This window comes from Rousettus aegyptiacus, unplaced genomic scaffold (assembly GCF_014176215.1).
Source record: "Rousettus aegyptiacus isolate mRouAeg1 unplaced genomic scaffold, mRouAeg1.p scaffold_m13_p_12, whole genome shotgun sequence".
Lineage (NCBI taxonomy): Eukaryota > Metazoa > Chordata > Mammalia > Chiroptera > Pteropodidae > Rousettus > Rousettus aegyptiacus.
This window is the reverse complement of record NW_023416287.1, coordinates 67,332,647-67,347,253: the sequence shown is the minus strand read 5'-3', so window position 1 is coordinate 67,347,253 and position 14,607 is coordinate 67,332,647. Positions and strand designations below refer to the sequence as shown.

Genomic DNA, 14,607 nt, shown 5'->3' with positions numbered 1-14,607 from the left:
GAGACAAAAATTAAAAAATGTGAAAAGTACAGAGATAAATAAAAATATCACGTACCTATTTAAAAATAATAATAATAATAGTGAAATGCTCAAGCACAGGCTGGGGAGGAGCAGACCCTTGTGAAAGGCCTGCGGTTTAGACGGTCCCAAGGGAGGGTGCCCTTAACAGAACTGCAGTGGGCCTGCCACCAGAGCTCCTGCTCCAGGTTGGCCACAGCCTGCAGGTGTGCGGAGCTGCACATTTGCTCCCCAAGGTGTAAGGCCCAGGACAGAGCCCTCAGGCCCTGGAAGCCAGGTGAGGGACTTACAACTACGTCCTGTGATGAAGCAAAGGAAAAGAAAGCGACGGTGCATGGTAGGCAAATGCCCTGGCCTGGGACGCGGAAAGACTCGGGCTCTCGTGCCAGTGCTGCCTCCACTCACAGGTGAGACAGCTCTGGACAGCCATGGGGCCATCCTAGACCCCAGCCAGCCTCCTTGTCAGCAGGCAAGGCGTAAACATCACTGCTGTGTCTCTCAGGGCCCTCTTGAATCCTGTGACTCTGCGGAAGACTGGTCCAGAGAATGGCACCTAGGATGGGGCCCAAGCTTTACCTAGGCTGGACGCAGCACAGTGCAGTCACTGGAGAATCAGTGAGTGGAAGTCTTCTTGGAGGGCAGACTGTGGATCATATATAAAAGGAACTTTCCTAATAAGTTGAGCTGCCTTACAAAGATGTGTGAATAGGCAGAACTGTTAAAACAGATACAGAAATGCTGGGGTCAATTTGCCAAAGATGTTACAGATGTAATTCTTGACAGAAGAGGATTTTTGAATAACAGCTCTGAGATTCTTCTGACCTCAAGATTCCATGTCATTATATTATTTCTCCGTGTGTGTAAGAAAATTAAATACCTATGAACAGACATGTGCATCAAAGGTGCACTTGATAGGTACCGAGAATTTACAGTACAATTTTGTAAATTTAAATCTTCATATCTTGGTTTGCAGAATATTTTCAACATGTCATATTACTGCTATTTCCATATGTTCCTTGATCCACTTACCTGTTAATTATTCTTCTATGAACAATCTTTAAAATTATAATTCGCTCTGCACAGTCTTTTAGGAACTCTGACATTCGTTGTTTTAAAACTGGTTTCATTTCATGTTTGGCAATTGCCTTGAGGTGATCCCATGAAGCTTTGCATCTTCTTTCCATCTGACATAAATTATCCTGAAGTTGATCAAAGTCAACCTGAAAATCAGACAGAGAATATTGCAAATGTTTCCCTAAAGAGACAACCGGACCCCAACCTGAACCAGGAAACCAAACTGCCTCTGGGAAGAAATAAACATCAAAACCAAATTAACATCTTGAAACGCAAACATATTTATGGTCTAAAAATTATCACCATGTGTATCTGTCATTATCTCAATATCACATTATTTAGTGATAAACTTCTTCAAATGAACCCCATGCAAGTGTCACCCCCCTTTTTTTGCCATATTTGGGAAGAAATCTTAGAAAAGTCTTTGGAAACTAAATTAAAACATGATATCAAGGAACCCTAGTACAAGATGAACTAAGCAGATGTCTCATAAAAGTTTTCAGAGGACTCTTGTTCTTCAGAGATGATATTTCACTCAAGGTTGGAGGAATGCACCATAGTCATGCATGGGTAGCTCTGATATGCTGGGGCCAGCTAAGAGGCAGCCGGCTTTTCTTCACAATGATCTTTTCTACACTGCGTGATGAATTATTTTATTTATTCACCTATTCACTCAGTCGAACAACACCCATGGAAAAACTGGTGTATGATAGTCCCCTCACCAGGCACTAAGAACACAAAGACAAATGCTGAATGGGACCAAGGAGGCTCATCATACAGACAAGTGATCAGCGAACACTGAGGATGTACAGAACCCACCAGGCTTGTGCATGTGTGTGTGGTATGTGGTCTTGCTGGCAGATGCAAGTCACATGTGCAAGGAACAGATGTGAGAGAGCACACTCACTGTGCTCTTCAGGGAAGTGGGAACAGTCTGGATTGACTGAGGTACCGAGAAGAGTGAGGCTTTCCAAAGTAATGCTTTTATAGGATTTCTAGACAAGAAATCAGAGTTAGTGAATCAGAGTTAGCGATGAAAAAATGCACTTGAGGGCATTTAATGGAGGGAGATGTGGGATGGAGGAAAGAAATTGAGAAGCTTAGGCGGGGAGGAAGAAACAGATAAATAGGTGAGCTGAAGAGAGGGGACTGAGGGGACAGAAGTAGATGTGGAGTGAGAGATGTGGGGAAGGACAAGAGTCAGCCAAACGAAGTCAGGAGAAAGAAGATGCACAGACGTGAACCACGATTGCTTAGATGCCAATGACTGTGGTCATGGGAGTGGGGTCTAGATGCGAGTGCCCTAGGGGACGTGCTGGAGTGGCCTGAGAACTCCAACCCCACCCTCCAAAGACAACAGAGCAGACCACATCACTGAAGGCTGATTGTGGGAGACAATCTGTCACCAGACAGGACGAAGATGTGCTGAGCACAGGGAATGCCTTGGGGGGTGCCATCACGTGCCTTGGATTTCTTGGGTGCTGAAGAGCTTAAAACAGAAGGCAAGTTTAGGTAGAGTCCTAAGATTCAGAGAAGGAAGGGAGAAAAATGATTTCCTGAAATCAAAAAATTTCTGGGTCCATCTAGACTCAGCAAGGCTTCATTTTACTATGATACGGTGGAGTTGAGAAAAAAAACCTGGTATTCAGCTGAAAGGGGAAAAAAATGCAGATTTGGAAAAGAAGAACTGAGTAATTCAAAGAATTAAGTCTAGAAAAGAATCCAGATGACCTGAGATTGGCAAGTAATATCGAGGAGGCCTAAGAGGTTTTAAGCCAATTGTAATAAGTCTGACCATAAATTTCTGGATCTATCCTCATTTGTATCTGGCAGGTCTCTTGATCCACAAGAAAATAACTTTAGTTCAGCTCAGACAAGCACTGAGTAGCTCTGTGCTGTATAACGAGGTGATGCTTGCCCAGCACGGCAGTGAGCAGAGCAGGCAGCAGACACAGATGTGAGAGGGAGTTTTTCAGGGAAAAGAGTCCATCGTGAGCCCTGAAGGTGGTGGCAGAAGAAAATAACCTCATTGCCAGTGGAAGCCAGGCAGAAAGCCTTTTGATGAAAAGCAGTGTGAGGCTTGAGCTTCATGTAGCGTCTTTGGAGGAGGTTTGGAAGGCGACCTCAGCTGGCTGCGCACCTGGGCTGGCGCAACTGGCACACATGATCTGAGTCTTCGCAATCACTTCAAGACCTCAGATTCTGTTCCTACTTCTCCTTCATAGGGGAGAAACTGATGCACAGAGAGGTCGAGTAACTTGTGAGAGGCCACACAGCTGGTAAGTGGTAGAACTGGGATGTGAACCCAAATCTCTAGCTCCAGAGTGTAAGTTCCCAATCATCATGACCTAAGCCTAAGTTTACTCCTAAAAAATTCCACTCCAGGGAGAGAGCTGGCCTGGCCTTCTGTTGTGAGAAGAAAGTCCTTGCCAGGAAGTCCTCTCCTGAGGATGGCTCCAAATGGGCCACTTTCTATGTGTAGGAAGACGTGTGATCTGTGCTATGGAGCAAAGTCAAGTCCAACCAAGTCAGTCTGGGATGCTGTGGGATAACTCAAGGACACAGCCATCCTGCACGTGCCAGAGCAACCTGCCTCTTGGGAGTTGCTGTCATGAGGCCTAAAGTGGGACACACCCTAGAGTTGGGGGTTCCTGAAGCTTATATTGAGCCCGTCTACCCAGAAGGGCCCTTCGATGCCCAAAAAAGCTTTGGAAGTAAAGGCTGAGAAGTGCTGGTAGGTGCCCTCTTGACCTCTTGTTGCAAGTCACAGGGGCCTGGGTCAGTAGTCACCTTTAGTAATTGCCAAAGTTAACGGGTAGAAGCTATCTGTAGTTTTGGCTTATGTAGCCAATCTTCAGGCAAGGATAAATTATTTAGTTATTAATTAATAATCATAACTAAACATCTTTTGGGAAAAACCTGATACTGAGGGGTTGCCTGTGGCAATCATGAGAGGCCAGTCTGGTGTCAGGACTCCCAGGCCAGGGCTACTTTGGTCACAAGCAGGCTCCACCCAGGGGAAGGCCTTGGGAAAGAACAAGGGACCACATGTAAAAAGGGAACCGATTTGTTCTGAGTGGTTCTGGAAATAGGACCAAGATAAATCTAGATGGCCAGGCAGACTTTGTCTCAAATACAGCTATTCCTAACAAATTGTCTTCTGAGAAGGTGCTCATGGTGGGTGTCAGGGCAGCACTTGGAGGACCCGGGGCTTTTTGCCTTGGTTAGGATACTGAAGTAATATTTGTAAAGACTTCATAACAATGCCTGGCACAGAGTAAACATAGTAAGGGTGCCTGTGAAATAGAGACAATTTTCTAAGAAGCCCTTTGTCAGCCCCCTGAACTGGGGGATCATGGGCTATGCCTCCTTCTGCCTCGGGGCAGATCTACTCTCAGGCTGCCTCAGGGGCCACCTGCTCAGTGTACCTGACAGCTAGCTGCCAGCCTATTGTTCCTGAGGCAAGTGAAGGAGGGTCCCTGCTTCAGGGTCCCTAAGGCCAGTTCTGTGGGAGAAGGGAGAGAGAGGGAGAGCTCCATGGAGGGACCTTAGCGAAGCTTCTTCCGCATTCCTCTCCCTTCTTCTTATATCAGATTCTAATGTATCCCAGAGCTAAAGGTCATTCTGCTCTCAGCTCCTTAGCCCAGGTTGTGTTTCCAGGAGTGCCCACCATACTGGCCTGGCTCCTGAGCCCTGTTCAACTCTTCCCCATGAGTTTCCTGTCATTCCTGAGGCCCTCACATTTCCCAGTTCTGCTGTTTTGGGGATTTCTCTGGAGTTGTTCAGCCTGCAGTGGGGCAGCTGGCTGCCCAGCTATTGCAAGGGTCTCGTTTCTAATAAATTATAAATTCATGAATATTTTAATGCAGTAAGGTTAAGAGCTTTCAGCTGAGGGGCCAAACTATTCCCTCTGTGTAAGATCACAGGGGTGGCAAATCTGTGGGGTGCAGGGGGCCAAGCATGCTGTTTCTTGGTTTGACACCTCACTGTAAGGTCCTATGAAAGTCTTAGGAAGTCTAAGGTCCTATGGCATCTTTTCGACATTTTTGCCTACCTAAAACAAGCTGGGGAGTTTTAATGCTCTGCAGAATCTGGCCTAGTAAGTGACACCGCTCTACAGTGGATGCAGGGGTTAGGCCTGGGACGGCAGGCTTGCCTTTCATACGTCAGTAGGAAAGAGTCTGATGGAGAACCAGAGATGGGAAAATGATCTTAAAGTCCATTAGAAAAGGCATGAGAAGAGTCATATTCTCAAACTCTAGAGCGGGGGAAGCAGGTAGCACCTAGGCATTTTACTTAATAGAACCTGTGCACTGCAGAGATAACTGACAGAGACCCAACATCTGAGAGAAAGGCACAGCCTGCTCCTCTGTGGCCACAACACATACCTTGGCTGACCTGGTGACGGCTCCAATCTCTGAGTACAGATCGGAGCTGTCTGGGAAGTTTTCCACCACCATGGTACACACGTGATGGAGAAGAGACTGCTTGTGTACGGTGTCTTTGACTTCTGGAACCTTCTCGAGGTAGCTTAATTCAAATGCTTTGGCCTGTTAGGTGAACATTAAATAAAAGGCAGGAAGATCAAGTTTTACGCGGACTCTTAGAAAGGCACAAATGGTTAGAATCGATGCCCTGTTGGAGAAGCCCACTATTTAGCTCCTCTGTGACTGAAACGTCTCAGGCCACGTGCTCTATCACTTGTAGGTGATCACACATGGACCAGACACACTGAGAATGAAATGAGCTTCCAGCTCTTTCCCACTAAGGCCATCAGCCACAGGGTGTCCCAGGGCTCTATCCCTAAATCAAGGTTCCGTGAGGCTGGATCTCTGCCATCTGGGTACCTACAACTTTTTTCTCCCTTTGCCCTACTGCTATTTTACTTATTGGCCAAAGATAGGCCATTTTTTTTAAAGTTTGTTTATAATACATGTAAGCACAAATATTTGAATAACAAAAACAAGTGTTTGTATTTATATACATCATTCAAAGCAACAACAACCAGCTTAGAAGAAAATAGCTCCAGTGTCAATTTTGAGCATAGCCAAGCTTTAAAGGAATATTGTATTTTTCTAGTTTTCTTATTTATAGCAAGATACAGGCTCAAATAAATAGGCTCTAATGTTCTAAGGACAAAATTTCTTCTAGATCTTCGACATGAATATACGAAAGTTGTTTGTCAATTGTGCTTTGGAGGACCTGAGGTATAACCTCCACTGGCACATGAAGGGCAGGAATTTTGTGACAAGGGAGGTAGGAGGATAAGGCATGTGAAAGACTTACATTAGTTCCATTTAGAAAGTTCCCAATGGCTAAGAGAGTAGACAGGATGAAACCCAAGGTTTTATTGTTCTCCAATTGGTCTATTCCTTCCTTCAGGTCCAAAAGTGGTTCTGCCACTTCCTTTCAATTAAAAAGAGTTGGAAGAAGATGATAAAGCATGTAAATTTTGCCTTTCCTTTGTTCTTTTTAATTTTTGTACAAAATAATAATAGTACTTCAGAGCTCTCATTATAAGGTAATCTTATGCAATAGGCACATGCTCCTTGTTATGGAAAAGTGTCAAAAGTCATCAGGAAGAAAGTCTTGCCACCAAATCTTCTCAGTGGAGGCAAGATGGGTACCTATGGCTAACAGGAGCTTGTGCTGAGGTGACAAATGCTCTTCCCCCTGTTCCTGCCCATCCTCCAAGCACAAGCAGGACCTTTAAGACGCACTCTCCTCTCCTCTCTTCTCAGCATCACTGACTTCTATGACACTCCTCCCTCACATGTTCCTTCAAAATCTGGACCACAGTCTTCTTTGCCTTTCTCCTGGCAGGCAGATGACACCAGAAACTGTGGCCTCACTGTCCCTGGACCACCCAAGTCTCTTACTTCCCTTTGAGACATGGTATGGCTTGTCACCTCTTAGTCTGGGTTACTTTCTAGAAGGCCACCATTCTCTCTATACCCATTACTTTCATAACTTGTACTCTCTCAGACTTGTAGCCTGCCCTGTAGCCTCATGGCCTTAGTCCCTCTCTACTGTCACTGTGTGACTGACCCTACGTACTCCCATGTTCTTACTGAGCCTCTCTTCTAGCCTGTATCCCAAAGCTAGATAGTTAAGTTTCATTCTCTCCAGCCTAACTTCTGCCCTATATATCTCCAACCAAAGCTGACCCAATTATGTTTTCTCCATGAGTTACCTCACTTTGCTAGAGAAAGTCACCTAAACACTCTGACTAGTCTTATGACAAAGCTGTGCTAAGTCCCCATAGTAGGTTTCTTCAGCCTTGCTTGATTTCCAGATGAACTTGAATACTGCAGATTCCTCCTGAAGACCCCCAAACCTACTGCCACCTATGTGACCCTCAGTACAGGACTGTGCTCCCTCCTTTGCAGAAGAAGGAAGCCTCTCCACCTGTGCTTTGACTCTGCCTCCTCTAGGCCCTTCCCCTCAATTACATTTACCTCCAGCTCGCTGTCCACCCCTTCCTTTTCCTCTCCACTGGTTCCTTCTGCTCAGCCAGCAAAAAAACTCACATTGCTCCAGGCCAGAGAGGATACCTGCACCTTCTGCTTTCTATTCAAGATGAGTTGAGTCTCCCCATGCCTTCACTGTCAAGATCCTTTTCTTTCTATTACCCTCTCAACTTCTTAAATCTGTTTCATCGGATATATGCTCTCAAAGGGACCCAATGACTTGCTAATTTCCATAGTCAACAGCAGTATGGGCAGATTACAGATCACTTTCCACATTGTGCTTTACTATATTTTCCACATTTTCTACAATGAGCATATAGAGTCTGAAAAAAAATTAAGTGTGTGTGTGTGTTTTTTTTAAACTAGTCATCTGGTACCTACAATCAAGTGTCTGTGGCTGGTGCCAGGCAAACACTTCAGAATAACCCCTCACTGGCAGGCTGCTGATTGATCCCTTTGTATAGACACAACCTCTTCATAATCAACTCAAACCCTCTCTCAAAAATGACACTTTACCACTTTCACCAATAAAACAAAAAACAAAAAACAAAAACCCCTGACTTTCTCAACCCTGGGGATGTGGGACCCGCTGGCTGCCTTGCTTCTCAACTGATTACCTTTTCCGTAGTTTCATAATCCATTTTGAATGCCCAGAGGTGGAGCCTAGCTGACAGCTCGCTGATGGACGACAGTGTAAGGAGAAACTGCTCTGCACTGCCCAGTGGCACCTCTGGGTTGGCCAGCTGAGCTTCCTGGATTTTCTGCTTCTCTTCTTCAGTGGGAATCATTGTTAGAATTTTCTGGAAAAATGGGATGACACAGTACATATTTTCTCTTAGTAACAGAACCTATTCCACCCCTTCGATGTTTCCACATCATGTTATAATTAAATATAATTATATCTATAATTAAGTTATATCTATAATAGTAAAGATAATTCTCGTGTCAGTGTTATCATGTACAGGTGTTGCATTGTTATAAATCAAATACACTTAGAGAGGGAAAGCACGAATAGCATCTAAATTTACATTAATTTGTTTTAAACTTCCCTCCCTCCCTCTCTCTCCTTTAATATGTTTCATAAGCAACTTGCCCAAAATTTTCTAGGTCTTATACATGAAGGACATTCTCAGCAAGAAATGGGGATGGAAGAGAAAGAAAGGTGAAAGAATAAGATGAAAGGTTAGAAAACAGCTCCCTATTCCCTAGGAAATAGAGTAAAACATATCAGGAATGTATGCTTTCTAGTACTTCTCATGGATTCATTTTAAAACTTACAAAAACTTACATTTTCAAAGGATTCAGATTGACTTGTATGTGAAACATATAATTTTAATCATTTTTAATATTTGAACCACTTTAAAAATTTTATATAGAAATGAAAACACTTTAATATCAAACTTACGTCTGATGGAGGGAAAACAATAATGTTATTTACAAAGAGCAATACCTACCTACTAATGAGTAAAGTATATCATTTTGCTTGTATTTGCTTCTGGTTAAAATGAATTGTGGAAGGTAGAGGAAGCAAAAAGGAGCCAGAAGGATTATGATTCTTAGAGATTCAAATTCCTTAGTGATTACATTTGAAAAAAAGTAAGCATTCCCATCATGTGACACATCACATATAACATGGAGTTACAATGTCATTATTTTTCTCTCATTTCTCTTTCTCTAGCATCGAAGCAAAGAAATACACTTTGTGCCATGCTTTCTCGTAACTTGTGTTAATTCTTTAATTCTAACTGACCTTGGTCACTGCTCTACAATAGCAATCATCTGGATAACAAGTAGGAAGGAGGTCTGGTTCTGGGTAAGATGGAATATAGGCAACTCCACCCCGTCTGTCCCACTGAATGTGACTATACACCCTGGGCAGCATGCAGAGAACGGCTAGCTACTTGAAGACTTAAAGAAATATATATTAGCAGGTAGATGGGGGAAGAAGACCAGAATTGGAAATTCAGCTGAACTAGTAATGAGCTGACCATTTTCCCTCTGGCCTTCCCTGGCCTGGACTCAGCGTGTCCTGAAACCAAGAAGAGGGTATCAGGTGCAGACAGAGAGAGCTCAAATGGAACCCTCCAATCCTGACTGGAGGCACAGAAAGGGTCTCCTAGCAGTGACAGCAGTGTCCGCAGGGGCTGGGAGGAAACTAAAACTCTGAGGGAGAAAATTTTCCTCTACAATTACTGATGCTATGGTCCCAAGAAGGATGGGCGAACCTCTTCTGCTTTTCTTCTCTGTCTTCCCTCAGCTTGACCCCAGACATGGGCACAGTCACAGAAAGTAGATGGAAAGATGAGGTAACGGAAACCCCAGCTCTCAGCTGAAAGACCAAAACAGAAGGCCTCAGGGAACTGGAAAGTATTGGAGAGGTCATAGAAAATGAAGAGCCTGGCAAAGCAAATGTATAAAGTTGTTTAAGAATTTCTGGGCTCACCTCTGAGTGGTTCACATGTGAATGTGACCTTAAATAACACATCAAAGAGTTGGAGACTTGAACGAGTCTTTGAAAACTTTGACAACTGAGTTAATGCTGGAACCATTGTTTACAAGGTCAGAACTTGTGGCCTGAACCCAAACAGGTGAGGGATAGTTTTCAATTCTTTATATGAAACCAGAATTACACTGATACAAAAATTAAACAAAGAGAGTACATGAAAAGAAAGCTACAGACCAAGATCCTTGATGAATCTAAATGTAAAATCCTTAAAAAAAATTTTTTTAAAATATAAATAAATGTCAATATATTAAGAGATATAAACATGTTGCTATATTTTACATAGCAATATGATAAAAATAATAACCATGAGCTTGGTTCAATATTCAAAAATCAATCAATGCAACTAATCTATCAGATTAAGTCTGAACAAGAAAATTCATGTAATCATTTCAATTGATGCAAAAAAATATGTGATAAAATTCAATACCCATTCACGATGAAAAAAATACTCTCAGCAACCCAGCAGTAAAAAAAATTTCCCAATACTGATAAGTGATATTTATAAAAAATCTACAGTTCATATCATGCTTAGTGGTGACAGACTGAATGCTTTTCCTCTAAGACTGGGAACAAGATAGGAGGTATAGATATAGATATAGGTATAGATACAGATATATAGATATACACCCATACAGATTTTTAAAAATTAAAACTGTTCTATTGAAGATGGCATAATTATATACATAGAAAATTGTGAGGGATCTACAAAAAGTTTATAAAACAGTGAGTTTAATAATGTTGTGTGACATAAGGTGAATACACAGAACAATTCATCTTATTTCTAGGTATTGATAATCAACAATTGCAAACTGAAATTTAAGAAAAATGCTATTTACATTGAAATACATAGGTATAAATCTAACAAATCATGTGAAGGATCTGCATGCTGGAAAGTAGAAAATGCTCATGAAAGCAATCAAAGAAGATCTAAATAAATGGCATATATACCATGTTCATAGACCAAAAGACTCAACAGAGTTACATATTAATTTTCCTCAACTTGGTCTAAAATTTAACTCAAGTGCAATCAAAATACCAGCATGATTTGTGTGTGTGTGTGTGGCTACAGATAAGCTGATTCTAAAAGTTATATGTAAAGTCAGATCAACCGAAACAACCAAAACAATTTTAAAAGGAACAACCTTGGAGGATTCATAGTGTCAAACTTTAAAATTTGTATGAAGCTATAGATGGGCAACAGGATAGACCACAGATCAATGAGACAAAATGGGGAGTCCAAAAATAAATTATAGCCCAGTGATTTTGACTAAGATGCAAAGGCAGTTCAATGGAGAAAAGAGTATTTCCAACAAATGGTATTGGAACAGCTGGAATCCTTATGCAAAAAACAAAACAAAACAAAACAAAAATGAACCTCAAACCTTATACTTTACACATAAATTAACTCAAAAGAAATCACGGATCTAAAAGTAAAAGGTAACACTACAAAACTTTTAGGAAGAAACATAGGAAAAAATCTTTGTGACCCATGTAAGGCAATGAACTCTTAGACATGATACCTAAAAGGAACAGGCTGATCAACTGAACTTCATCCAAATTAGAAACTATTTCTCTGTGAAAGACACTACTAAGAGAATGAAAGACAAGTTACAGTTCCTCGAAAGGTTAAATAAACACAGAGTTATCATATGACCTAACGATTCCAACTGTAGGTATTTACCCTAGAAAAGATTAAAACTACGTTCACATAAAAACTTGCACAATGTTTGTAGAAGCTTTATTCACAATTGCCAAAACCAGACCAAGCTAAATATCCTTCAACAAGTGAGTAGACAAACAACGGCATATCCCTATAACGCAGGAGTACTCAGCAATAAAAAGGGACGAACTATAGGTACATAGCATAACTGGGATGAATCTCAAAGGTATCAGCCACACTGACCAAAAGAAGTCAGTCTCAAAAGGTTACTCTCTGAATGATTCATTTATGTGACATTCTCCGAAAGACAAAACCATAGAGATTAGAATAGATCAGTGGTTACCAGAGTCCAGATGTGGGCTGAGGGTGCAACTAGAAAGGGGACAGCATGAGCACACAATATTTTGGGAGATGGGACTGTAGTTGTCATTGCATGGATTTATACATATTTTAAAACTCATAGAACTATACACTGAAAAGGTCCATCCTACTTTAGATGAATGTACACACACACACACAAAAAATCAAAAGAACAGAATAAAAAACTGGACCTCTGACACCAAAATCAGTAAACACGCAGGTGTTCACAGGCTTGTGCTTCAGGACATATCAGTGTAGGGCTGTTCTCTGGGTTTGATGAGGGTGTCATCAAGGAGGACTGTCTCAGTCGTTTATGAGAAGACAGCAATGCCAAACTACATTGAAGATGTGTGTTCTGTGTCTGTCTCAGTCGGGGTGAGGTTATAGAAGGTGAACCCTCAGACACCTCCTTTTCCAACATTCTCTTCATCATGACCCCAAACATCAATATTATATGGCTGGAATGAAAGCAAATGGGAGTGTTCAATAACAATGCTCCCCACTTTCCTACAGGCTCATGCTATTGATCCCACCTGTCCACACAGATGGTATTAAAAAATAAACAAAGCAATCCAAGCAGATGCCACTTCTTTAAAAGCACCCAGAATTTGAACTCAACTCGTTTTCAAAATAAACACTTAGCTAAAATTTGTATTTTAATTTTTTTTCGTGCTCAAATTGTTTTACACACATACAAGAATTCCAAAACAAAAAATTGTCAACACTTTTCCTCCTTCCGAAGGCATTTTCCTGAGATGATTTTAGTTGCTTTTTTTCCTTTGGGAAAGTAATCAAACACTCTTACTTTTGTTTTTCACTTCTCTGACTAATATAAACCATTTGTTCCCTCTTGAAGATTTATGAGGTTGCCACCTGTCAGCTTATTTTATTTTTTTTACACATTGCTAACAATAAAATAGCCATAAGACAGTGGGCCAGCAGGTCAAAGCCACCTCCTATGAGGTAGGCGATGGCTTTTTTCCATGAGCAGATGAAACAGAATGAGTATGAGACAAAACCTCTAATTTGCTCTTCTACCCTGTCGGTAGATTTATTGATGATTTCATGATCACTATTTGGTTCCACAGAGAGAAGAATATCAAACAAGACAGACCACTATGCAATAATCTCAGTGTTTTTTTCACTTTCTCCCAGCTGTGCCAAGTTAAATGCCATTTGGGACCATTCAATTGTGTTACCCTCTGAGTAGACACAGACTTTATAAAACTTAGAAAAGCAATAAAGAAAGAAAGAAAGAAAGAAAGAAAGAAAGAAAGAAAGAAAGAAAGAAAGAAAGAAGGAAAACTCTTCATACTTCCATTTGTGATACCTTCATGACATGTTACTTGTGGGAAATATCATTACCACTCCTTAGACATGGCCCCAGAATAATGCTATAATATTTAATCCTCTTATAAAATGACTTCCTTAATGAAGTTAGTCTCTCAGGTTACCTGACAAACTGGATACATAACATTGGGTTGCTATGCAAAGCCACAGGATATCATTTAATATATCCTAATCACATTTAGGTACATGGAGGTTTCAAATGGCCCTGTTAAGCTGTGGTGCCATGCTACAGAGCCTGCGTTCAAGAAGCAGACATTTTGGCAAAAGGCCTTCTGTGCACAAGCTAGAAATCTTATTAGTAAAGATCTGTAAGGACACAGTTTCCAACTCTTCTCAGTCCTGACTTAACTCTTGAACAACAAGCCTGGAGAATAAGCTCTGGGTCCTGGCTCAGCACACAGATATAGGCCATGCCTGCCCGATGGGGCCCTGAGGTCAGTGGCCAGAGACAGCAAGTAATGGCTGAGAATGCCTGGATTCCATGTTCTTCAAGAGGACTGGTGTCCACTGGACTCTTTTCAGCCATGACTAATGAGTTGAAAAATATATACAGTTTCTGGATTCACACAGGCAGCCTTTAGATCAGTAGTTCTCACTCAGGGCGATTTTGTCCCTAGAGACATTTTTAGTTGTCATCACTGGGGTGGTACTACTGGCAGCTTGGAGCTAGAGGCCAGGGATGATGCTAAACACCCTGCAATGTACAGGTCAGCTCCCACAATAAAGAACTGTCTATCCCAGAATGTCAATAGTGCCACCGTCGAGAAATCCTGCTTTACATGAGAACTGTGATAAAAATGTGTAACTCCATGTGTTGTGACAAAATGTGGATTTACTGAGGACTTGTGATATAATAAACTCTCAGTAAGGGCTGAGCAGGGTTTTCTACGTGGTGTCCTCTTTATATCATTCCATACGTCAGCTGCTCCTGGTAGAGAACCGTTGGCAGCACTGTGCAGTGGCCTGTGTTGCCTCATGCACCTCCCCGCTCCCCTTTCAGATTCCCTCTTATTCTCTCTGGCACACGTGGGCCTCCTGGGCCAGCCATCCCCAAGGCCTGTGGTCTGCACTTTAGACTCAGGCTCTAGAGCTCTCATTTCAGCTTGACCTCTCACGGGTTTATGAACTACAGCACAGACTAAAACTGGGATTCGCTCTCTTATTCTTGA

The 14,607-nt window shown here is 42.0% G+C and overlaps 1 protein-coding gene across 12 annotated transcripts in view; it reads right to left on the bottom strand.

Annotated features, from left to right (window-relative positions):
- FHOD3 (formin homology 2 domain containing 3) overlaps nt 1–14,607 on the bottom strand; it is a 413,611-nt gene that overhangs the window by 28,669 nt on the left and 370,335 nt on the right. For all 12 annotated transcript variants that reach the window (XM_036229056.1, XM_036229058.1, XM_036229060.1 and 9 more), the window contains 4 exons: nt 8,180–8,362; nt 6,379–6,498; nt 5,481–5,642; nt 1,048–1,238 (listed from right to left, as the gene is read on the bottom strand). In XM_036229056.1, coding sequence (XP_036084949.1) covers nt 1,048–1,238; nt 5,481–5,642; nt 6,379–6,498; nt 8,180–8,362 — 656 coding nt within the window. The remainder of the gene's footprint in view (nt 1–1,047; nt 1,239–5,480; nt 5,643–6,378; nt 6,499–8,179; nt 8,363–14,607) is intronic.